The sequence below is a fragment of the Enoplosus armatus genome, chromosome 16, assembly GCF_043641665.1.
Source record: "Enoplosus armatus isolate fEnoArm2 chromosome 16, fEnoArm2.hap1, whole genome shotgun sequence".
Lineage (NCBI taxonomy): Eukaryota > Metazoa > Chordata > Actinopteri > Centrarchiformes > Enoplosidae > Enoplosus > Enoplosus armatus.
Genome location: NC_092195.1, coordinates 10,269,036 through 10,292,846, shown reverse-complemented (window position 1 = coordinate 10,292,846; position 23,811 = coordinate 10,269,036). Strand labels below are relative to the sequence as shown.

The 23,811-nt window shown below is 41.9% G+C and overlaps 3 protein-coding genes across 4 annotated transcripts; 1 reads left to right on the top strand and 2 right to left on the bottom strand.

The window, feature by feature from the left end:
• Window positions 1–226: 226 nt before the first annotated feature.
• dclk3 (doublecortin-like kinase 3) lies at window positions 227–6,181 on the bottom strand. Its single transcript, XM_070922143.1, has 7 exons — window positions 6,115–6,181; window positions 4,832–5,061; window positions 4,154–4,285; window positions 2,042–3,271; window positions 1,337–1,469; window positions 996–1,163; window positions 227–915 (listed from the first exon to the last, which is right to left on the bottom strand). The coding sequence occupies exons 1-7, from the start codon at window positions 6,179–6,181 to the stop codon at window positions 227–229; spliced, it is 2,649 nt and encodes an 882-aa protein (XP_070778244.1).
• A 6,267-nt stretch (window positions 6,182–12,448) lies between these two features.
• Window positions 12,449–16,391, top strand: fabp3 (fatty acid binding protein 3, muscle and heart). The gene is made up of 4 exons (XM_070921274.1): window positions 12,449–12,615; window positions 14,493–14,665; window positions 15,731–15,832; window positions 15,922–16,391. Exons 1-4 carry the CDS (start codon window positions 12,543–12,545, stop codon window positions 15,973–15,975), a joined length of 402 nt encoding a protein of 133 aa, XP_070777375.1. The 5' UTR covers window positions 12,449–12,542; the 3' UTR covers window positions 15,976–16,391.
• A 2,795-nt stretch (window positions 16,392–19,186) lies between these two features.
• Window positions 19,187–23,710, bottom strand: zcchc17 (zinc finger, CCHC domain containing 17). 2 transcript variants are annotated; one of them, XM_070921612.1, is made up of 7 exons: window positions 23,678–23,710; window positions 22,364–22,542; window positions 20,953–21,053; window positions 20,763–20,854; window positions 20,567–20,667; window positions 20,298–20,437; window positions 19,187–19,949 (listed from the first exon to the last, which is right to left on the bottom strand). In XM_070921612.1, the coding sequence occupies exons 2-7, from the start codon at window positions 22,500–22,502 to the stop codon at window positions 19,773–19,775; spliced, it is 750 nt and encodes a 249-aa protein (XP_070777713.1). In that variant the 5' UTR covers window positions 22,503–22,542; window positions 23,678–23,710; the 3' UTR covers window positions 19,187–19,772. The 2 variants fall into 2 exon arrangements, with proteins under 2 accessions (XP_070777713.1, XP_070777714.1); XM_070921613.1 differs by having other exon boundaries at window positions 19,187–19,946.
• Window positions 23,711–23,811: the final 101 nt, after the last annotated feature.

Genomic DNA, 23,811 nt, shown 5'->3' with positions numbered 1-23,811 from the left:
AATCAGTGGTATTGTCCGGAACAATGAAAGTGATGACCCTGATCTAATCACACGGTTAAACAGGAGATTGACAGTGAGGTCAAGACTGTGTGGGTGGGTGATGGTGGTGGGAACGTTCGGCTCGTCATAGTTTTCGGCTGGGTGGTTTTGGGCGGTGGCTTTGGTAGGGTTGGGAGAGGTGAAGTTCTGCTGATGGAGAGAGCGGGGTGGAGACGCTGCTGCTGGGTTAGAGGATGGGTGGTGTTGAGTGACCCGCTGTGGTTTGTTGCGCCTGATTTGTTGAAGGTGATGAGTATGGAGGTGACTGCTGTTGGCTGTTTTGTTTTGATTGTGTCCGGGATGGAAGCTCAGTTTGGGCTGCTGGGGCACCGAGCTGATTGAGTTCAACAGGATCACAGTCTGTGTTTGACAGCTTGGGACCCGGGTCCTGTATTTCTCGCCTGCTGTGCTCCCTGCTGGGTGAGCCAGAGTCTGAGGAGGTGCACTCTGGTCTCTGTTGACCAGATGTGGCCTCTGAAGGTGTGTGCACTTTGATCTGTGGAGATATGGTGTGAACTGTACTTGTCTCTTTTAATTGTAGCTGTGGTGGTTTGTCATCTTGTCCCCGTCCTGTGTTCACCTCAGTTTGTCTCTCATCATGTCTGCAGAGCTCTTCATGTGTGATTTCTCCCTCGCTGCTGGTGTGTCCTGGTGTTTTGTCTGTCATTGTTTCTGCTGCATTGGTCTGAGCTGGTCGCTGGGCTCTGTCTGGTTCTGCTCCAGTATCTGCTGTGTTCCTCTGAGTTTTGTCTGTGAGCGCCCTCTGCCTGCAAATTGAAGCCATAGCCTTCACCCAGGGATGCTGCACAGTCTGCTCTGCTGTCAGCCTCACTGCGGGATCTGGCTGAAGCAGAGCTCTGACAAGGCCTCTGGCTTCTGCACACAAACACACACAACAGAGTAAGAAACAGATTGTTTATTTGTGGTATCACACTTTATTGTTCTGTACTTCTTACCTTCTGAGATAGGGTCCCAGTAGGGGGACAGGAAGTGGAGTTGTCCCTGTTTTATTAGTTGGAAGAGCTCTTCCTGGTCCCGATCACGACTGCGAAATGGGGGGAATCCACACAGCAGGATATAGAGAATAACACCCAGAGCCCATACATCCACTGCAACACCATAACCTGTTGGGTCAAACCACAGAAAATATTACACAAAGTCAGATTGGAAATTGATGAAAAGAAGTGTTTGGAAGAGTTTTAAAACAAGAAACACCTGTATTTAGTGATGCAAATACAGATTTTAAAGTTAAAAGGAATGTAAAGCAGTGATTAATACGGCAGCAAACAGTACTAACCTGTCTCACAGAGAATCTCTGGGGCTACATACGTGGGCGTGCCACATACTGTGAAGACTGGTTCAGTCACAACCATCGCAAGACCAAAGTCTCCCAGCTTCAGCCTACAGATGCCAGCAGCCCTGCACTCTATCTGAGAGCGAAAAACAAGATACAGACAGAAAGAGAGTCAGGCACAGAGAGCTGAGACTATATTTTTAAAATTCAAATGTCTCCGAGGGCACCCACATGCTTGCCATAGAAACCTGAGTTACTCATACTTTTTACATTTACATTTTTTGGTTTTGCAAAATATTGATCTCAGTTTATATGAAGAGCTTTCAATTATAACTCCAGAAGTATTAAAAGAGGGTCTAGACAGAAGATTAATAAAAGTTGGCTAACTGTTGTCGCCTTGAATTACACTATTAACAAAAAAACGATAAAGAATAGAGAGTGTGTTGTGATTTTTGGGGAGATTTGCTCTTCAAATAGAAAAAAATATGTATAGTCTTTTAATTCAATTTTGGAATTAATAATTTTGCTTTCTAAATGTTTAAGCCACTATGTATAGAATTAAAAAAAATCTTTGGCACCCCCTGGGGGCAATATCAAAAGAGGTTGTCAAAACTTTTTACAAACAAAAAGACATCAGAATGATTTTTAAAGATGCAATAATAACAACAAATAACAAATAACAAATTCAATTCTCAAATTCACACTCACCAGCAGGTTTTCTGGTTTGAGGTCTCGATGGACGATACTTTTGCAGTGGATGTAGTTCAGTGCTTCGCTTACATCCGACACCATCAGTCCAGCCTCTGCCTCTGAAAACTTCCCCCTCTCACTGATGGCCTCAAACAGATCCCCCCCGCTCACCAGCTCCATCACCAGGTAGGAGTGAGTGCGTGTGTGGTGGTGTGCGAACAGCTGCACTATGCGAGGGTGACAGAGGCTACCCAGAAGGCTCAGCTCGTTCTGCATCATGTGCTCTCGACCAATCAGCTTGGAGCGTTCCACGATCTTCACGGCAAGGGTTTGCCCATTGTCACGACGGCGGCACTCTCGCACTACCGCAAAGTTGCCATCTCCAACCACACGTCCAATTTCATAGCAACGCTCGACATCTGCCAGGGTGACATCACTGCTGTCTGAGGGAAGGTCAAAGGTCGTCCTCTGCTGTTTGTCTGTGTGTACGTGACCCACATATGGAAGTGGATTTGAAAGTTGTAATTGGGTAACGCTCTTCTCCTCATCTCTGCCGATTGGCTGAGGAGGTGGAGGGCTGACATGAATGTACAATTTTCTCACTTCCTGTTCTGCGTAAGAGCTTGCTTTTTGCTTCCTCGACACAGGAGGAAGTGGGACCCTTCCTGACAGTGGATTGAGCCGTTCTGGACCCTGATGTTTAACTCTCCTTGCCAAGCAGTTTTCACACAGTGTAGGAGAGGGTACGTCTGCTTCTCTAAGTCCTTCCTCGTGTTTAAATGGACCAATGACAGAGGGCTGTCTCTCTCTGACCCCACCCCTCACACGCAGCCTCTGCAGGTGGTTGGGGAGGTGAGCAGGTTTTCTGCATGAATTCTTTTTATGACTCTTCTTTACATCTGAGCTGTAATTTTCAGGCTGGTGTGTGTCTATATGGTGAGGCGGCTGTGTAATTGTGTGTGTATTAGTATGATGTTTGACATGTGTGTTTGTGTCCTGATGTGTCTCCTGGTTAGTGTGTGTCTCGCCACTGTCTGTCCCCTCACTGTATCCACTGTCGGCCTTTGCTGCTTTATCTGGTGCAGGACGGAGTCTTTTCTCCCAGTTCCGCAGTGCGTCAGCCCGGTAGTGGGAATGTTCTGGAAACAGCTCCTCCAGAGCCTCCTGCACACTGCTCAGCTCTGGACGCGCCTTCCCCAGCGCCAGGAAGGCCACCTCGCCTCGGAAGAAATCACATACACCTTTTACCTATGAAAAAAAAAAGAGAAAGAATGACAATTTTAAGACAAAATCTGGACCACAAGACAATTTCATAAAGCCCCTGACATGTTTGGAATTAACTGTTACATCCAACTAAAAAGTTTTACCATTTTTATGTTTTCCCAATCTTTTAGTTTATTATAATTACAATTATATATTATAATATATGCAAAATGTCTGAGTTTTTTCTACCTGCCAAGTGTTGAGGTGGCGCCCCGAGAACAACCTAGCCAGTGCCTCCCAGGTAATTTGATTTTAAGAACCGTAATTTAAGAGCTTTGTAGCATCATTAGAGTTGAGTAGAGTCATTGCATGCAAGTTTACATTTCTAAATCCTCATTGTGTCAACAAATCCCTTTATGTCAGCTTGTTGTCCCTTTAATTTATCTGCCCCACTCAATAGGTGGGCGTCGGCTGAAGAGCAGTGCATTAGGTGTGGACCAACACTGGATTACCAACTGGGCAAAGCAGGACAAAGCCCTGGGGCCCCATAACTTCAGGATTCAGGAACTTCAGGAGTCTCGTAAGCTCCAGGTCTGTTGTCTGTCAACTTGTTTGAACTAATTTGATTGAACATAACATTTGTATGGGAGCGCACTAAAGCACAACATCAACTGACATGAAAAGGGCCTTAAGGTGTGTCCTGCTATATCTTACACAATCTTGAGGCCATGAAGAGGGTACCCGTCAAAAGCTAGTTTAAAGAGCTTCATTATTTCAGTTTTGTTTTTACATGTTTCGTATTCCTAGAACCCCACAGTACACCTGGGGAGGGCTTGGGAAGATTGTGGGAGTCGTTAAAAGGGGCCAATCAGTGCATTTTGGCCTCAGGCTCCCTAGCAGGTTAATGTGGCTGTGGTTGAGCCTCACCTCTCGTGCATGGGTCGTGTACAAGCGCGTGACTCTGGCTCTGTGCCAGCGAGGAAACCCCAACGCCTCAGAGATATCCAATAGCAGTTGTTCGAAGGACACCACACCTCTACGGTTCAACAGCACTGTTACCTGGAGAGACGACAATGACAGTTACGTTATGTAATTCTTTCCCATGTAAATCACTCTCTCAGCTATTGATGACTGGGTGCCCATTTTTCTCATGAAGAACCCTTCATAAAGGTTTGTAAGTTGTAACTAAACGCTCTATTAATGGTTAATAAATAATTGACTAATGTTGTATTGATCTGTTATAAGATATTAATGATTTGAAACATTTGGGTTGCCAGGTTGTGAAAAGTCCTTTTTCCTAGTTTAGGGTCCTTAGTAGGCTCTTTACCAGTATTAACATTTATAACTGCAGGCTTGGTGTCTTATTAGAAAGTGAAAAACCTGTGAGGACTTGTCAATGTGTTACAAACATTTACAACTGCATTATTGCCAAATATAAAGGATAAACACCATCTCTCAACCCAAAACATTGTTCTTATTGACACCTTAATCCATTAGTAAAAGATTTATTAACCATTGATAAAGCCATTAGTTACAACCTATAAACCCTTCATGAAGGATGCCTTATTTTAAAGTGCTGCCAAAACTGGTAAATATTGTGTTCACCTTGCGTATTGTACTTTGACCACAGGGGCGGACGATGGTGACTAGATGCGGCCTCTCTGCGCTCTCCTCTGCATGGCGGGTGTGGAAGAGAGGGAGGTGAGGCGGAGGAGGAGGAGGAAGAGGAGGTGGAGGAGGGAAGTGGGACCTGTGGACCTGTCCCAGAGGGTGGGGGTGAATGGGCCACGGCTGGGGTGCCCCACCAGCACGCTTCAACAAGGGGGCCGGAGGAGCTGAGGCAGGGAGGGAGGAGGACAGGGGTGGAGGAACAAAGACGGAAAGCAAGAGTTGGATTATTGAAAGTGTACTTAATAACACTGACGTCATCACACCGTTGTGTCTTCTAGACTTGTATACAAAGAAAAACTCATAAGTAACACAACACCAGTTCCTCATCCAGTGTGAGTGTGTGTGAAAACAAATCCGGCTGATCAGATTTGAGTGTTTTCCATCACATGGAGTGCAAGGGCCATTTGAGATTCTTCAAGCACCTTGCACCACCGGCTGAATTATTTAGGCTTCCTTAAGTCATGCACACACACATACACACGCACACACACAACTTAACAAAAGCTTGCTTGACCTGGTTAAGGCTCGGCTGAATCTGCATGATTAATGAACCATTAGAGACACGCAGCATCTTTGACGTTTCACTTTCTGGCACTGAGGGAGACACTGAGATGCTATCCGTCCCGTCAGCAGGGGGTTTGTTTTTTTGTTTTGTTTCCAGATGCAGAACAACAGACAGAAACACAAGACCCTGTACCTCTAATAGGACCGGGCCCACCTTTTAACAAGACACCACTGACCCCCTGAGAGTGAGCATCCGCACACACAGTCACAGTCACACACACACACACAACAATAAACACACAGACACAGAAAAACTCCGTGTCCTTTAGCTTAAACTTCTCATAAAGAGCCAGCTGTGGCCAGTCAAGAAAGGTTGACTTTTCTTGGGGGTCCTGGGACCTTTGAGGGTCTTTGTGTGTGTGTGTGTGTGTGTGTGTGTGTGTGTGTGTGGGGGGGGGGGGGGTTAGGGAATAGATAATCATTTCAGGACCCTTCCCATAGTAATAACGCGCCACGTAAATCATTTTACATTTGTCACAGCTCAGATCGAGTCATAAAATCTTAAAAAAGTTAGTGTGTATGTAACGTTAGTCCAGTTGATGTATGGGCCATCATACAGACAATTCAGCCATTCCATTAACGACAGATTAATATTTGTAATAGAGACTGTTTTAACTGTAAGTAAAATCCATTCAATCGGACCATCCACTCACCTGCTATTCTCCATTTAGCGTTACGCGCCGCTTCGCATCCGTGCCGGGCTCTCTGTGAGGGCGTCATGACTTTCCAGAACAACACATGAGCTACAACAACTCGGCGACATTTATTTTTTCATGCACTCTTATTTCTCCACAAGTTGCTGCTGTCATGTCCTCGCCTCTTAGCTGACAGAAAAGGTATCGGGATGCGCAGAGAGATGACCGGACCTGGTGTAGCTACAGTGGTTGCCATGGATATACGTCAAGTTGGACGGCTAGAGAGAGAGAAATACCGGAAGCTGAGCGATTTTGCCGTCAAAATAAAATCCTTGTGAATCACTGACTATTGTGCTGTGGGTGGCCTAATCACTTAAATGTCTGTGGTGTGGTTGTCATGTACTTTAGAATCTGATTAAAGCGGTCATTTTTTTCTTTTCAGTGTACTTTAGGCTAGTAGATGGCTAGCAAAACTCATCAAAGACTTTGACCGGAAATGTGTTTCACTTTGTTGAGATTTGGAACTGATGAGGAGGCCAGTTCTGGAGAGTGAGACGTTTCTGGTGAATTGTTTTCAGCAAAGAGATACCATTGCATTGAGGGTGCTGCTATAGACCTACTTTTACATCATGACAAACGAATTAGTGTCTGTAGCTGTCTGGTGTTTATTATTTCTCACTTTCTAAGTGATATTAGGCTATAAAGGCTGTTTCAAAGCTATCAGCACATTGCCAGATATATAGGCTGTGAATGCCACCACCACAAGGGGTTGTGAGATACATTTGAGGGGCCTTGAGATGATCAACAGTAGAGGAAAGGAGAAAAAACATATTTCTGATATATAGACTTTCCTCTAATCTTTGCTTTATACTTGTAAATTACTGGATAATTTCTTCCTCAATTTTTACTATATTCTAATACAAATAGGGGGAAAAAATCAGTCTTTTGTTGACCTGGATATAAATGGTAAACATATGCGACCACTGATGAGGGGTCACAAGAAGACATTGCTTCATTTTAAGGGGTCACAAACCAAAAAGGTTGGTAATCACTGGCCAAGGGTGACCATATAATCATATATCATCGCCCATCCCTCTCTCTTCCGGAATTTCCTGTCAACTCTTTACTATTACTATCTAATAAAGGTAAAAAATTACCTTAAAGTACTTTAAAAAGAATACGTCTTATAAACCCACACTCTATCCTATTATTTGTGTGTATTTGTGGAAAGTAAATTCCTCCTCAGAATATTAAAATCTCCAAATTCACAGAAACAATAGCGACATGCCTTCATTTCAGTGTCCTCTGTGGTAGTAGCTGCCCTTAAAATCTGTTTATGTGTCAACTGTAGAGCTGATGAAGGACAAAATAAATGCATCAACACTCACACAAAACCTTTTGTATCAATGACTGGAAGAAAGTCATGGTGTAAAGTCGCTCTGACAGAGCGGGTGGAGGGACTGCCAGTCTCAGTTACCATAGTTTCACTGATGGAATCCAATACTCTGCCTCACACACACACAGGGTCCAGTTGATCTTTTAATGCACTGCCCCCCACTGCTCTGTCTCCAAGGATACTGTTAATATTGGATCAGGAAGCAACAACTCCTATTCCGGCTTCTTATCCTGGACTCACCACTGAGACCCAACATCAAACTGAAAACAAAAGTGCTGAATAGGGTTAATCCATAATAATTTATTCCCTTATAGTTTAAGGTCTGTTTTCTACACTTTTATTATCGAGTGATGGGCAGCTCAGAGGAAACAAGGTGAGAGGGATGGGAGATGACGTGAGTCCCCAGCTGGACTCAAACAGAGGACATTGTGATTACATAGCCAGGACCTTAAACCACTAGACCACCATGGCACCACATTTTCTAAGATTGTGGTGAAAACAAGTTGCACTCCTGGTGGATTCATGTTGACTATTATTTATTTTTACTGAATGTGGTGTTTGTGGGTCATTTTGTAATTTCACAACACTAATTTTAGTTAAAATTTTATTAGTGGTAATTTTTATGTTGTAATATCTTGCCCACAGCTGCCAAATCAATAAAGGGCTTGTATTACTGGGAGGCAAACATACTAATGGTGCACTACCAGTGTCTGGCCAGCTGGGGAGGCAAGTGCACCTACTGTATGTCCCAGCAGAGAGAGAGGAGATGCACCCAGGCATGGTGATCCAGGAGAGGGCCAAGTGGTTCCCTGGAAGAACTACCAAGCTGGATAAACATGGGCCAATTTATCTTGTCATTACTTCATGGTAGAATCCCTTAGTGGCATGCAGTGGTGTGATACACCACAGAAATTCCAACGAAGTGGAAGGGAAATCTGACAGACTGACTCAATGTGGGGTCCTTGAGGAACGATATCCGTCTGTTTTTTCCTCTTTTTCAAATTGTTACAGAACAAATCAAGGACGCGTGCCAACAACTGCTACCATAATAAATGGTACCACTTTCTAATAAGGCGCCCTTTACAGGGGGGTTAATAAGTTGTATTATAAATCCTTTCTTAATGCTTTATAAATCAGTTACAAGCCATTAACAAGAACAGCTTTTGGGTTAGGGGAAAGGGTTTATCCTCCTCAAGCATTAAGCTTTCTTCTTAACAAGCTCTTTAATTTGTCAGGAAATCCCCCTGCAATGGACTGTGACCACATACCTTATGGAAAAGAGCTGCAGAGCATCTGGACAATTGAACATCAGTGTAAATTGTTGAATTGTAAAAACCCTTTATTAAGGACTTTTAACATTTAAAACTGCAGTTTTAATGGGTTATTGCCCTTTTAACCATTTATAAAGCCATTAGTTACAGCTTATATACTGTCTACCATTCATTCTGTAATCTGAGTCATGCAGAGTCAAGATGCTGTTCAACCTTTCGTCCATGTGATTAACTTTCTGTCTTGTTACTCAAGCTCCATTTGGACAAGGGAGTGAGAATGTGTGCAGATGAGTGCAGCCAGCGACGTAGAGAGAGAGAGGCTGCAGTATGAATGACTAAAAAAATGAGTGCGTGTTAGAGAAGGGAGTGGCAATGTCCAGATGTTTATATAGTTGCATTATTCACACAGTCACACACAGATGCACAGGAAAGCCGTAAGAAAGCTGGAAGACATATCAACATTCCTCGGTTTATGGCGTTCCCTCTCTTCCTTTAGCTGTTCTGGGGTTTAACCCTGTTCCAGGACTACCAGCTTTCTGCTTATGTCAGCTCAATGCAGTTACACACACACACACACACACCCTTAAACAGACAGACACGTACAGACAGCTGCTTGGATAAAGTTGTGTGTGTTGAAGCCAAACACGGGCAGTGCAGGGTTTGCCTGGACACTATAGGGGCTAGAATCACGTCTTAGGTCAACAACCTCAACAGCAGTCTAGCCTGAAAAATTGATTTTGTTATGTATACAAAGAATTCACCTCAATAGAAAACTAAGATTCTGCACAAACAGGATAAAGACGTTGCTAATACATCTGTGTTTATTCATGTAATGGATAGTGCTTATTTAGCACTAGAAAGCATTGTCTTATCCCACCATTTTCACATGCATGTGCTGGAAGCCCATACGAAGAGGGTACCTGCAGGGAGTTTCGTTCCTGAGAAAATCCAACTTTATGTGAGGTGTGACCACAGAGGCATCCCAGCGCACTATATCATAGGCTTGCATTAAAGTCAAGCACACACCCACACACATGTTGAAACTCAGCCGCAGACAGCCTGTGAACTTATTCTAGGCCAGAGCTCAATGATTTCCACCTTTCACCTCCTCTCCCCCTCTCTCTCCCCCTTCTCTCCTTTCCCATGTGTCTCTCTCACACCTGTTTATGTCAAATGTCAGACCCATGCCAGATATTCGTTCCATCACACACACACGTGCCAGTTTAGACACGCTAATAGACAAGAGAGAAGGGAGGGACCTGGAGGACAAGGGCAGTGGGACAGGGTGTGTAACATGGTGTGATGTGATGTAACAGCATTCACTCTTTTTTCCCCCCAATCACAGCTTTTTCAGAGCCAAAGTGTATATATGCGTGTATGTGTGTGTGTGTGTGTGTGTGTGTGTGTGTGGTGGGACGGGGTGTTAGTTTTAATGTGTGTTTGTTATTACATGACATAAGATCATCAGACCATCTGCAGATAGGGGAGTTTCATCATAATTAGTGGACATTTGTGCTTGTGAATGAATGCCACTGTGTGTGTGTGTGTGTGTGTGTGTGTGTGTGTGTGTGTGTGTGTGGGCACTGTGTACTTTAGTACATCTATGTGCCTTCGGGGTAAGTTTAGCATCCGATTTAAAGGGATAGTTTGAAATACAATTATTTGATTTCTTGATGAGATTTAGATGAGAAGATTGATGTCACTCTCGTATTTGTATGCTAGATATGAAGCTACAGCCAGCAGCCAGTTGTCTTATCTTAACACCAAGACTGGAAAGTCACTGCAGGGCACATAAGCCCCCATAAAACCACAACTTGTCATTTTTACACTTTTTGCACAAACCTCCCAAATGGGAACCTAAAGCTCCACAAGGTAAACCATTAAATTAATTAATTAAAGTCTACGGTTAAAGCCCCAAACACTTGGTTTCAAATCTTAAGTATCTCTCTATAACATTAAATGTGCATGACTATATAAGCAACATTAAAAGTTAAAATTGTATCTTTAGTTATTATTTATTAAGAGATTAACAGTCAAAAGCAAATCTTCTTCATCAGGACTGTGTGGTCTGATCAGATATGATTCACAGAGGCCTGGCAATGTAAACAAACAACCCCCATACCTCTCATCCCATTTCAATTTAAATGTTGCCATGAAGTCTGATGGCTAAATAGGCCAGCCTTATCCTTTAATGGATAAGGCTGGTGTTATTGACAACAAATCCCATGAAAAGAGCATTAGTCTCTCAATACTTTTCAACTTCCCTACAATGATGCATATCTTTAAAAACAGGTCACAAATATATACTTTTATTTTCAATTAAAGCTAAATAGTTTCCTAAAACAGCTGGGCACTGTAGTTTTTAGGTAGTGTCACTCAAACAGGAGTAAATAGCGCATTTGTTGGGGACTATTTTCAGCTGAATACACATTTGGCTTTGACTATTTACTGCATCTGGATGGGGTTGGACTCAAAATAAAGTACAGTGCACGTGCTCATTGTAATGAAGGAATGCAAGCCACTGCAATAGTGTGACTTGTCTTATGGTACAAGCAATAAGATACAAATATGATACTAGTTAGAAATGTCAATTATTTGTTGGTTTTGGTCTTTTCATGGGATTTGTTGACAACAAGGAGAATTATCGAGACCATTGAGAGAGTTTTGGTGAAGGTTATGGTAAGTCTTCAGGTAATTAATGTAAGCCAATGCGATGTCCTCCTAAATAACAAACACAAGTTTTTCTGTGTGTGTGCAAAATAAGTACTAGTAATGAACCAACCTTCCAACACCCTTATCTTGATACTCATGAGTACCGCTCACTCTGCCGTCATGTGCGAGCGTGCATGTGTTTTACAAGTGAGTGTTCACATCACATACACACCCAGTATGTGTCACCCTCTGTACTCTGGCAGGCCAGACTGAGGTCAGTAAAAGTCAAATAAGCACAAAAGCAGGTGGAAAACCAGAGGAAGTGAAAAGTAGTGAGGCAAGAAGACAGGCAGAGAGGACCATCATGACATTCTTTTCAACCTTCAACCCCCCCCTGCAAAAAAATCAATCATCCCCCCTCCTCCCCTCAGGCTCAATCTGTTTTTCCTCACATTCTCTCTCTCTGGCAGCGGGGGCTTATTCATCAACCCTTCCTCCTCCTCGTCCCCCCTCTGTTCTTTACTCTGCCTTTTATTCTCCTCAGCTTGGGTTTCTTTACGGTGGCCCTGTTGCTCTCTCTGATCTTCCCTCTCTTACTCTTTCTCAAATGATCTAATCAAACATTTCTTTGCTGGCATAGCCATACATAGGTACAGTATTGCCAGAGCATGTTGTACAAGGCCTACAGTGTAGGTGTAATCATTCAGAATGTAAGAAAACACAACATACCTATACATTATACCGTGTCATACGGCTACATTACTATACTACATAGAATACTATAGAGGCAAAACAAACAAGCAAATCATTCAGAAAAAAATTATCATTCACATTCAAATGTACTTTATTTGCATGGTAGCCTTTTTGCAAAAACAATTTTATCTCACACACTCTGCCTCTCTCTTTGTCTCCATCCCTCCCCTCCCTCCCCACCCCTCCCCTCCTCCCCTGCACTCTCTGCACAGCCTGATGACATCATGAACAGCCGGTATAAATCCAGCCAGTAAGCTTGCAGCTCTGTCTGTGGTGCTGACTACACTCTCTCCCTCTTCTCTCACTCTGTCGCTCCCTCGCTTTGCTGCCTCACACCCTCACACAGTCTCTCATTCCTCCACACTGCTGCAGACATGGCCGAAACTTTCGTTGGCACATGGAACCTCAAGGACAGCCAGAAATTTGATGAATACATGAAGGAGCTGGGTAAGTGTGTGTTTTGTGTGTACAGTAAATGCATGTGTGTGTGTGTGTGTGTGTGTGCGCATGCGCATGTAACAGGAGAGGATGCAGTGCTGCCAGTGCTGCATGTGAGCACATGTGAATATAGGGCTGAGTAAAGACGCTTTAATGTGTGTTTGTGTTTCAACTGTTTAAGCAGCTGGTGATGTGGTACAAAAGATAAAGGGAGTCAATGAAAAGGTAAATAAAGGAGGAACCAAGATGGAGAATGGAAAAAAAAAGAGGGAGAAGAGGAATACGGGCGGAAAGAGAAAGAGGGACAGAGAAAGAGAAAGAAAGAAAATGGGAGAAGATGGGAACCAGAGGGGGAGGAAAAAGAGGAAGAGTGGTTGACCGCATGGCCTAAGTGCTGGAAACGCGGGAGGGGCTCTCTTTTAGTGGAGAAACCCCACTGTGAGAAACTCTGAATGGCAAGAAAGTGGCTTTCACACACACACACACACACACACACACACACACACACACACACACACACACTTGAGCATAATGTGGGTGACCTTCGCTGAAAGCTGTTCATTGTTTGAAGCTATGGGAGGAGTTGAATATTAAGATGGTCCCAATGCCTAATGGGACGAGAATGTGCAGATAAAGTGAGCTCCAAAATATCTCACACATAGTTTGGTGTGTGTGTGTGTGTGTGTGTGATGGGGGCAGGTGCTCTGGGTTTTACAACCGTGAAGAATGACACTAAAGTATTTGACTTTGTGTGTGTGTGAGAGAGTGTCTGCCCTGGTCACCATAGAAACCAGAGATCCTTCAACCTCTAACCCCAATCCTCTTGATCAATGAGGCGTCTGCACACATACACACACACACACACACACACACACACACACACACACACACACACAAAGGGATTTTTTGTTGTATTGATTGTGGGAAAAAAGCTGCCGTGGCTCTTGGAGATGAACCGGATTGTCAGTCTGAAAAATAACAGATTTCTACTTTTGTAGTAAAGGGTGTGAGTCACTTGCAACCAATGAAATGAACTCTCCTGATCCCTCACACACACATGCACACACCCTAAAAAGAAAGCAAGTAATCATGTGCGCAGATACATGCCCAGACAGGCAGTCAGGTCAATGCAGTGTTTGAAGAACATGCTGCAGGTTTGGACAGTAGACAAACAGAGATTAGAGAGTGTGTCAGTTGAAGGAGACCCAAAGGGCAAACGCATGGCTACTGCTTTAAACCTTTCTCAAAATATCCTCACTCTGGTAATATTAATTATGGAGATGTTTCCTTTGCACATATAAATTAAGGACTGTCAATTGCGGTTGACAACTGTTGGATGGATTGCCATATATTATATATATCATATTTCCAACAGGATGATTAATAATAACTTTAGTGTTCCATTAACATTTAATCCAGCACCACCAGCAGGTCAAATATATTGACATCTCCTCGATAGATTGGCACAAAATTTGGTACAGACAGAAATCCTGATGACTTTGGACCACTGACTTTTCCTCTAGTGCCACCATGAGGTTGACAATTTTTGTTCGGAGCGAAATGTCTCGACAACCGTTGAATGAATTGGTATGAATTATATAAACTAATGATATTCAGCCTCAGGTGTACTTTGTGTTTACTGCTAATTTGCATGCAGCTTGTTAAAGTTAGCATTTAGCCTGAAGCACATCTACAGTAGTACAGTTGAGGAGAGGCGTTGTCAGTTTGTTTGATATGTTCATTGGTTGAGCCTCACAGCCTCACAGAGCTGCTGGCATGGCTGTAGGCCTTAGTTTTTTGGGGGTTTTTTACATATCAAGGCAACAATATCCTCTATATCCTCCCCCAGCACATTACGTAACCCACGTGTCTTTGCTTTTCTACAGGTGTGGGCTTTGCTACTCGTAAGGTGGGCAACATGACCAAGCCCACCACTATCATCTCAGTGGAAGGTGACACAGTGACGGTGAAGACCCAGAGCACCCTTAAGAACACAGAGGTCAAATTCAAGCTGGGGGAGGAGTTTGATGAGACCACCGCTGATGACAGGAAAGTTAAGGTGAGAGGTCAAAGGTCAGGTTGCTCAGACAGGTGATAATTGAGGAATACCAATACTCAAGGGCAAAACCTCAATTTATACTTTAACAATATTGATAAAGTGGCTCTCAATGAGGTGAGCAATTTTCAGAACCTCAGCCTCCTCAAAACCTGCTATACACCCTTTGAAATACTGATGTATCCATAGTGACAGTGATATTATTATCATGAGGATGATTGATGGCTAAACAAACAACTGTGTTGCGTCACAGTTGGGGGTTACCATTCTTGTTGTGAATGTGAATAGGAGGGGGTGGAGGTCAGTGGTGAGAGGTGGGGGTCAGAGAAGAAGGGCTGGTAATACTTTGCGACTCTAAAACAAGACCTGAGGCACAACAACATTACCATATTCTAATTTGGAGGGTAGAGGAGAATGAACTGTGTTTTAAGGGTACAGAGGAGTTGATAGGGTTTAAAAGGAGATAAAGAGAGAGTTAGATTTTTACATATCAAATTATTGGATCATTATTTGATGCTTTAAAGTGACACTATGTATGTTTTGAAAGAAGAAATAACACATTCTTCCTCTTACACATAAAGACCTGAATTTACAAGAGATAAAATACACTCTTAATCGATTCAGTATAATCAGGGGTTTTGCTTCTACAGCCTGACTTGGTCTGGTATGACCGGGAGCTCATGGTGGTTAATGTTAGCTGACGTTAGCAAACCTTAGATATTGCTTTGGGCTATAACTGACATTACTGAGTCAGTTTAATGACTTTACGACTCGTCTCTACTATTGTCACACAACATTTTAGCATAATTTGTTACTTGCAACCACAGATGTTGCTGCTGTCCAGCTAAAGTTACATAGGTTAGCAAGAGAAGTAGCATTTTTCTGTTGTAGCTGGTCGTGGTTGAGCTAATTTTGGTTTTTTAAACTTTAACAACGCTTTATACTTTGTAAGCTCATCATATATGTAATATATAAATATTCATGCATTTTGCATTCATGAGATGATCTTGTATATACACTTGGGTGTAATAAACTCCTTCTCTTTGTCTCTTTCTCTGTTGGCTGCAGTCCCTTGTAACAATAGATGACGGGAAGATGGTGCATGTACAGAAGTGGGATGGCAAAGAGACGAGTCTGGTCAGGGAAGTCAAAGACAAGTCTCTCACACTGGTGAGTGCTCACACAAAATGTGTATACATGTGGCATCTGAGTGTGTGTGTGTTGGTTGTATTTTCACTGTCTTTCTCTCTCCATCACAGACACTTACAATCGGAGAAGTTGTTTGCACGCGTTTCTACGAGAAGGCAGAATAAACCCCAACACTGAGTCCCCACAACATCTAGCTAAATCATTAGCTAAAGCCCTGCAACCCAAACTCCTAAACAACCCCTTGTATGGCTGCTGCAGATTCCCCTTAATGTCCCTTCAAACTGTACGCTCAGTATTAACATTACTGCGGACTGTGACCTCCCGCTCTCCCTGTCCTTCTCTTCTTTATACTGTTGTTCCTTCTACTGTAAGAAACACTGAATAAATTCCAATGATTTGTTGTCGTTTTCTCTCTAAAATTCCAGGTCTGCAAATTTCTTTTTTTTGCTTTTTTTTTGTTTTTAGAAAATGTGTCATGCATGGTGCCTATGATAAACCTGGAAAAGTGTTTGAATTTGAAAGTTTGCCTAATGAGACCTGAAAAATAAAAAGTGTCTGCATTGTTGGACAAACTGGTGAAGCTGCTGTGTTTGCTTGTGTTTTTTTCTTGACATGTATAGTGTTCATACATGGCATTTGGCAGGTCCAGGTACAGAAAGTTTACTCACTTAAGAAAAGGTTAACTGGGACTCTGAAGTCTACAAACACTGAAATGAGCAAATATCCTTAAGGAAAAATTTGACATCATTCTCATTCATTGTGGAATTTCAGTAATAAAGTGTAAATTAATTTCTTGGCAGCTTCAGCCCAAAAATTTAAATTAAAAATAAGAGACGCTGTTGTGAATTCAGAGCACAACCTTCAGAGTGCGGGCCTGAGAGTGCTCTGGTGTGAGCCATGGTTAGTTGTGTATCAAAGAAAACAGCAGATCCAAAGAATGTGGCCGCTGTTTCCATCACAGCCGGTTTGACAGGCACTCACAGAAAGGTTAATTATAGCTCAACAGCTCCTGCTCCTGTGCTGTGTGTGTACATATAACTGTGTATCTTGCCTTTGCCCTGGCTAGGTGGGGGGAAAGTTTTGTTAAAGCTTGTACTAGGTGTACGGGTACTGTATTTGCACATCAGGGATGTGTGCTTTCTAAATTCGGATCATTCCCTCCCACCGTAGATTGGTGTCATGTGTTACCGACAGATTGCCAACTGGAGGCAGGGTGAAGGGGTGAAAGGGCGAAGGACGATCCAGGACACCTTCTGCCACCACCCTACTAAAGTTACCCTGAACTGTAATGGTCACAAGAGAGGATGAACCATACACAATGCAAAAATAGAGAAAGCCTCCTTGTATCATATTTATAACTACATCACACATATGTTTAGGAGAAAGAAATGGTAGCAATGTCCAGCTTCTGCCACTCCAAGAAAGACCAAACCTACTGGGAAAAAAAGAAGAAAAGAGACAAACAAACACATGCTACAAGCAAACTTTTTTTTGAGTTTGAAAGTTCATACCTGAACTTGGAAAGTAGTTTGATTTTTAGTTTGAAAAGATAATAATCATATAAAAAAATGTTAACTCTAGCTTTCAAACACATCTCACAGACTTCATCAGCAGATGGAGTTTGCTGGACTGTGCAGTGGAAAGCTTTGGAAAAACTAGAACATGGATCTTTAGCTTAGATTTATAGCAATCTAGTGGCACGGCTTTGTGGATGGTGATGTAGGCCAAAGTGGTGGATCACTTTGGCCCAGACTGGAGTTTCTCAACAACTATTAGATTTGGATTTGAACTATATTTGTTTTTGAGTGAAGTCTTCCACAACTATGGATTGCCACAAACTTTGATATACACATTCATGTTCCCCACAGGATGAATTGCAATGGGGATCCCTTGACATCTCATTTGGCGCCATCATCAGGATAACATGTGCTATATATATGCTAATGTTAGCATTTAGCCTAAAGCACATCTGTGCCTAAATAGTGTAATGTTTGATCCATTCATTGGTTGTGCCCTCAGCTGTACATTTTGTTTTGTGCAAAAAAGAAAACATCAGCATCCTAACATGACAAACTAAGATGGTTAACATACCTGCTAAATATGAGCATGTTAGCATTAGCAATTTTATCAAACTGCATCAAGCAAATTAAAAGAATCAGGTGAGAATTTGTTTAAAGTACAAATCCAAAGACAACCTGTGTAGTAATATAGTATTCTATTCACCAACCACACATACATGATTTTGTCAATTTAAAACACTAAAATTCATGTCTTGATTTCATAAAACAGGTTTCCAATTCTGTTCTGTAATTCTTTAAGGAGCTTCTGTTTTTTCCCCAAATCTTTCCAACATAATGTACAAAGATTCACAAGATAAATTGGTTATTCCCTTATGGCGGCAGAAATGTTAGATAGTTCAAGGACATTCTGTACAGGGAAAAAACCCTGCAGATCCCACCAAAGTCAAATCACACATTGTAATAAATACTAGTTGAACAAGTATGCAGATTCTACTTTTTACCTTTTTATGTTGACTTATTGTAGCCATTGCAGTCAAATTATGTGCAATAATGTAACACAAACTCACAATTCAGGTTGTGCACACTCTGAATCATTTTAACTGGCCATATTAAATTCTTCTTGAACATCTGTCAAACATCGGTGCAAACAAGAGAAAGGAGAACATAAGAAAATGAAGAGGAGTCTTGAGACCCACCATTGAACTGGAGTCTCTGCCAGGGGAGTGGGCTGGAGTCGTGTCAAATCACTACAGCTGGGAACGATCTATTTCTCCAGAAACTTGGACACTAGGTCAAAACGGCTCAAAAGAAACAAGATGCTGATCCCCACATGTCTCCTTATCTTGTGTTACATTGACATCTTTAAAAAAAAAAAAAAAGCTACTTTGTCCACTTTGTGGAACTTTCATAGGACATGACCCAACCTAAAATGCATGTTATGTAAATCCTTCTGGCCTGAGACACATTACCTTACTTGAAAACATTAACTGAATGACCCCTGGGTGGACCAGACCCTGCCTGAGAACTTGTGATGTTTGTGTATGAGTGTGTTTTGGTCCCCTGAGGACTTTAACAGCAACATTATGAGTCCAAGGTCCAAGAACAAAGACATCAAGCATTTTTTTCACCTTTTCACATAAAAACACCTTTAATGGAGCTAACAGTTGACATGCAGGAAGAGGGTTGTGTGTACTGTGAGCAGTCCCCTGGAGGCAAGATATACAAACACACATGCATGTACACACAAACCCACAATAAGCAGCGGACAACCTCAGGATATCATCATAGCCTGAGGTTCCTGCCACGCTTAGTTTTGCTGTGTTACACATCCTGTTTGTGTCTGTACTACTTCCTGTGTGTGTGTGTGTGTGTGTGTGTGTGTGTGTGTGTGTGTGTGTGGCTTTCTCTGTGCGGATTATTTAAAGGATTTTCATGTCAGACCTCCTGTCAGACCCCCCCCCCCCCCAAAAAAAAGTCAGCTTTACTGTCTTCATGTCTGCTTAATGGATTTGCCAGAGCAAAAGAAACCAGATAGCTGTAAACAATATCTGGATTTCCACAGGGACAGCCACTTGCTGCCATATTGCTTAAGCCTATCTGGTTACATATGATGTGTAAACTCCTCCCTCTGTGGGTGAGCCAGAGGTTACTTTAGGACAAGTGGGTCTTATCACCTGATTTTTGTTTGCAGTACTTTTTTCCATTTTGATTTTTTAAACTTGGTGGGTCTCAATGTGCTTCCATTGACAGAGACAGAACGCAAAACTTTCCTTAACTTAAATGGATGAAGGTTTCTATAATAAGCGGATGTTGGGAGAGATTATTAAAAGATACACAGCTGTAATTCTGTCACTGCGCCTGTTGCTATCCACTTCCTCTTTTGTGTCTGTCTGATAGCTGCAGTGTGTCTGTGTGACTCAGGCAGAAAAGAAAGAAAAGAATCAGCTGCGTTTGTGTGATCTATGTTTCTTGTGTTTCTTCTTCTTTTTGTCCTCTCTGTCAGGAGTGTGGTCGCGGCGCCTCCTCTTGGATTTGCATTCGCTGCTGCTGCTGCTGCTGCTGCTGTCGCTCTCTGACTCCTTCCTCTCCCTCTTCCTCTTTTTCTTCATTTTCTTCTCCTGGAGGATAAACATACATAAAGAGAAATTGTTCTGTGTGGCAATAAAAAGGAACTTGAACAATGGCAAAGCAGAAATATGAATAAAGCAGACAGCAGTTTCAATACCTCAAAACGTCTATCATTAAGCAATTATTTTTCATTTTATCAGCACACAACCACTGTATTCTTTCCAACAACACTTTTGACAGCTCACATAAAGCTGCCTTGTATCTCTCAGTGTAAGCAACCACAGACATGAACTGTCATACAGAGAGACGTTGTTGCATCAGATGTCTCACAGTCACACAGAAAGGTTGGGGGAAAAAAGGAAGTGTGAGCCAAGTGGGACATCAACACATATATTCACCTTCTTTTTCTTCTTCTTTTTGTCTGAGTCTTGCTGTGGCGCAACTGTGGAGGTCTGCTGCTGTGGCTCTTCATCGTCCTCCTCAGGCAAAAGAGCGTACTGCAAGCCCGGAGCAGAGAAACAATCCTTTGTAAAGTGACCTGAAAAGAGTAACGATATATTAAAACTGCTGAACAAAAAGTGATTTCAAGCAAATTCCTAGGAGAAAGTTGTAGGAAACGAATTAAGTCTCCGAGTTTTGTTCTTTTAAGAAATGACTGTTGTCGTACCCTTGCAGCCACACTTTGAGCATGTTGTGTTGAGTACAGCCTCCAGTGTGATCCTATTGCCTGTGTGATCTCTATGCTGCTTACGTCGCCTCGCATCCTGCCTACAAACACACACAGACGAGAATAACACACATGATGGACATGACCCATGCAGGGACACATACACATATGACAAATTAAAACTGTGAGCACTTACTCTGCCATAACATTGTTTGGGTCCAAATCCCGCCCTGTTCCCTGATTGACAGCTTTCATTGAGAAGGACAACTTCACCTTGTCATCCCGTATCTGAGAGACAGGGGAAAGAGCTGCAGTCATCCAGCTCACTTCACTGACGCGGCATAGGTTGTGTGTGTGTGTGTGTGTGTGTGTGTGTGTGTTGTTACCTCTCTCCCAATCACTTTAATCCACACCTGTTCCCCAACATCGACAATCTCTGAGGCATTCTCAACACGTGAGGCTGACATCTCACTCACATGTACAAGGCCTGTATGTGTCAGGAAAAGTACAGATATCAGTCTAAAAAATACATAAAATGCTGAGCATAAGGATTTACACACACAACTATGTCTTTGTTTTCTTGACAATTAAAGATTCTGACCATTAGAGATATGTAAGACATACACAATACTGTTGTCACAATATTAACTAGAAATAGTTACATTAACTAAACAAACTCCCTTCACAGACTCTCAATTTAAACCAGGTCTAATTCAAAATTTAAAAAAACTATTTCAACCTAAAAGACTTTTTGTTTAAATCATTTTCTCAGGATTTGAACACCATGGTTTGGGTACTGAATTTATCCCAGTAAACCTTGCTGAGTTCGCCATCCAGTGGTGAAAATGAGCAACTGGTGTTCAGTTTGACATGCAGGTCAAGGACGATTGTGCCGCAACAAATCATCATCAAAAAAGTAACCTTGGTGTAAATATAGATATAAGACATCCCACTTCATCAATCTGTTCCACTTAACATCCCTGCCTTACTCCAAACTCCTCCTTCACTTCCTTTCTCTACATGCACATTATCTTGGATTTCTTTTACTGGAAAGTCATAGTGACTGGAAAAAATATCAAACTGGGTTCAAAATGAATCTTAACAGTGATTGTGCTAACACGTAAAAAATACGTCAGCATATTAAAAGCATGGGCTTGCACTGTAATATTCACTCCTCCACATCATCTGTTATATGCTGTGTCATGCCTTCAAATTGCAGGATGTCTTACTGCCCCTTAAACCAAAAAAGCTGATAATCATCCAACCTCTTCTTGCTATCAGAGAAGGAATTCTGTGGAAATGTTGAAATTCTGCTCTAATAGCATCATGTAGCTTTGGTGCCTTGCGGTCTCTTCTCCTAAGTCTGGCTGAGACAGCACTGTCATAGACTGACACACACACTATGCACTTTGGGAATGAGGGCTGCCTCTTGGTTTCTGCATCCTCTGCACTCACTCTGGTTCTGGCCAAAGTCCCATCTCTGACACAGTGTTATCTGGCAGTGGATGCAGGTGTTGACTTAGCATCTTTCTGCCACTGAATGTCTCTCTATTTCATATGTTTTCTTATACGTGTCCATGTTACTGTAGGTTTAACTGTTTTCACCCATTGCAAGCTCTATATTATTTTCCTCTGCTACTTACTATTGTGTATTTTGTGTTTTGTTGCCTTATTTTACTGCACTATTTCTTCATATTATTGTAATCAACAATTTGCATCTGTGTCTGTTTTCCATCCGAGCAGTGCAATCTTGCAATAAAAGTCAACACAGATGAATGAGCTTCACTTTTTACCAACCTTCCTTTTTGTATCCTGGCAGTCTGACAAAAGCTCCATAGGTCTGCAGAGAGACCACCTCTCCCTTTGCAATGCTGAACAATGGCGGCAGACCATCCAGTCCAGCCGGCTCTGGTGCTCGGCCATCACTGTCTGACATTGTCACAGTGGAGGTGGACCACAGGTATCAATGAGTGGATCTAGAAGTTTGATAATGAAACATAATTCATAATTTGTAGCATATAAATAGAAGAGAATGTCCCTTTTGCGAGATTGACATTTAAGGTTGTAGGAAATCCTGTAGATGAATCCAAGTGTTTGGGGGCACAGAAAACACACATAAGATCAGTGTATACTTTAAGTCTAACAGGACACATTGTATAAACAGGTTTAAAAGAAACTTCTTTAACCTTGTTTATATTACAATATCTATTTGGTATAGAGAAGACTCTATTCCAGTCCATTCCTTTCAATTTAACTGCACTTTTGGGAGGAAAAAAAGGCAGTTCCACTATAACCTCTTAGAAGCTAAATCATACCAGGAGGAATGGCATTAAATATGGTTTGTAATTCAAGCAGTGTAATACGGACACTGTACTTAGTTTTAAAGTCTTCATAAACAAAAGAAAATACATACTAGTTAAAAGTTTGTGATTCATATTTATCATTTTGATTTAAACATATATTTTAGTACTATTGATAGTTTTTGTTTTGCTTTTTTAATATGATCTATCTAATTTTGTAAAATACCCCACCACAATGTCTAAATGCTGATTTTTTTAGTTTTTGTAATTTTACGTATATGTTTTCTATGTTGTTTGTTTTTGTTATGCTAGTATGTGCATTTGTTTAAAAAAAAAAGGGAGGCCTTGGGATGAGGAACCTCAAAACATGAAGAATAATTTAAGTTTAGTTAAAATAATATTACATTCTTAGCGGTTAGCACAATTAACTCCTCCGCAGTATTTTCCTTGCTCAGATGCTGCTGAGTCCTCTCACGTGGAGATAAAATATAGCTGGTTCCTGTGACTTGATTTATGTGAAATTCAGAGAATACAAAACATTAGCCTTGGATAGAATAAAAACTTAGGCTAACTTAACTCTACATCTGCTGCAACAGAGTAGCTTAGTATAAATAGCAGCTGTGAGGCTAACGTTAGCTAGCTACATTAAAGCCTTGTCTTCGACCTAGCTAACCTGGTTAACCCGATAAAAACACAAAAACGGGATAATTGGCCCGTGCGTGAAGTATAAATATAAATCTACACAGTGATAGACAATGCACAATTTAGCGCTAATTCTGGAGAAAAGGATATAAAAATAAAATATTATCACCTTTCGTTTTAGCAAAGCTGCTTCAGTTTTATATCCGGTGCAAATGAGTTTAACAACAAGCCATGTAGCCAATCATCGCAGTCGGTGCAGGCTTCGACCAATCACACGCCTCATAGCCAACGGAAGTACTCCTT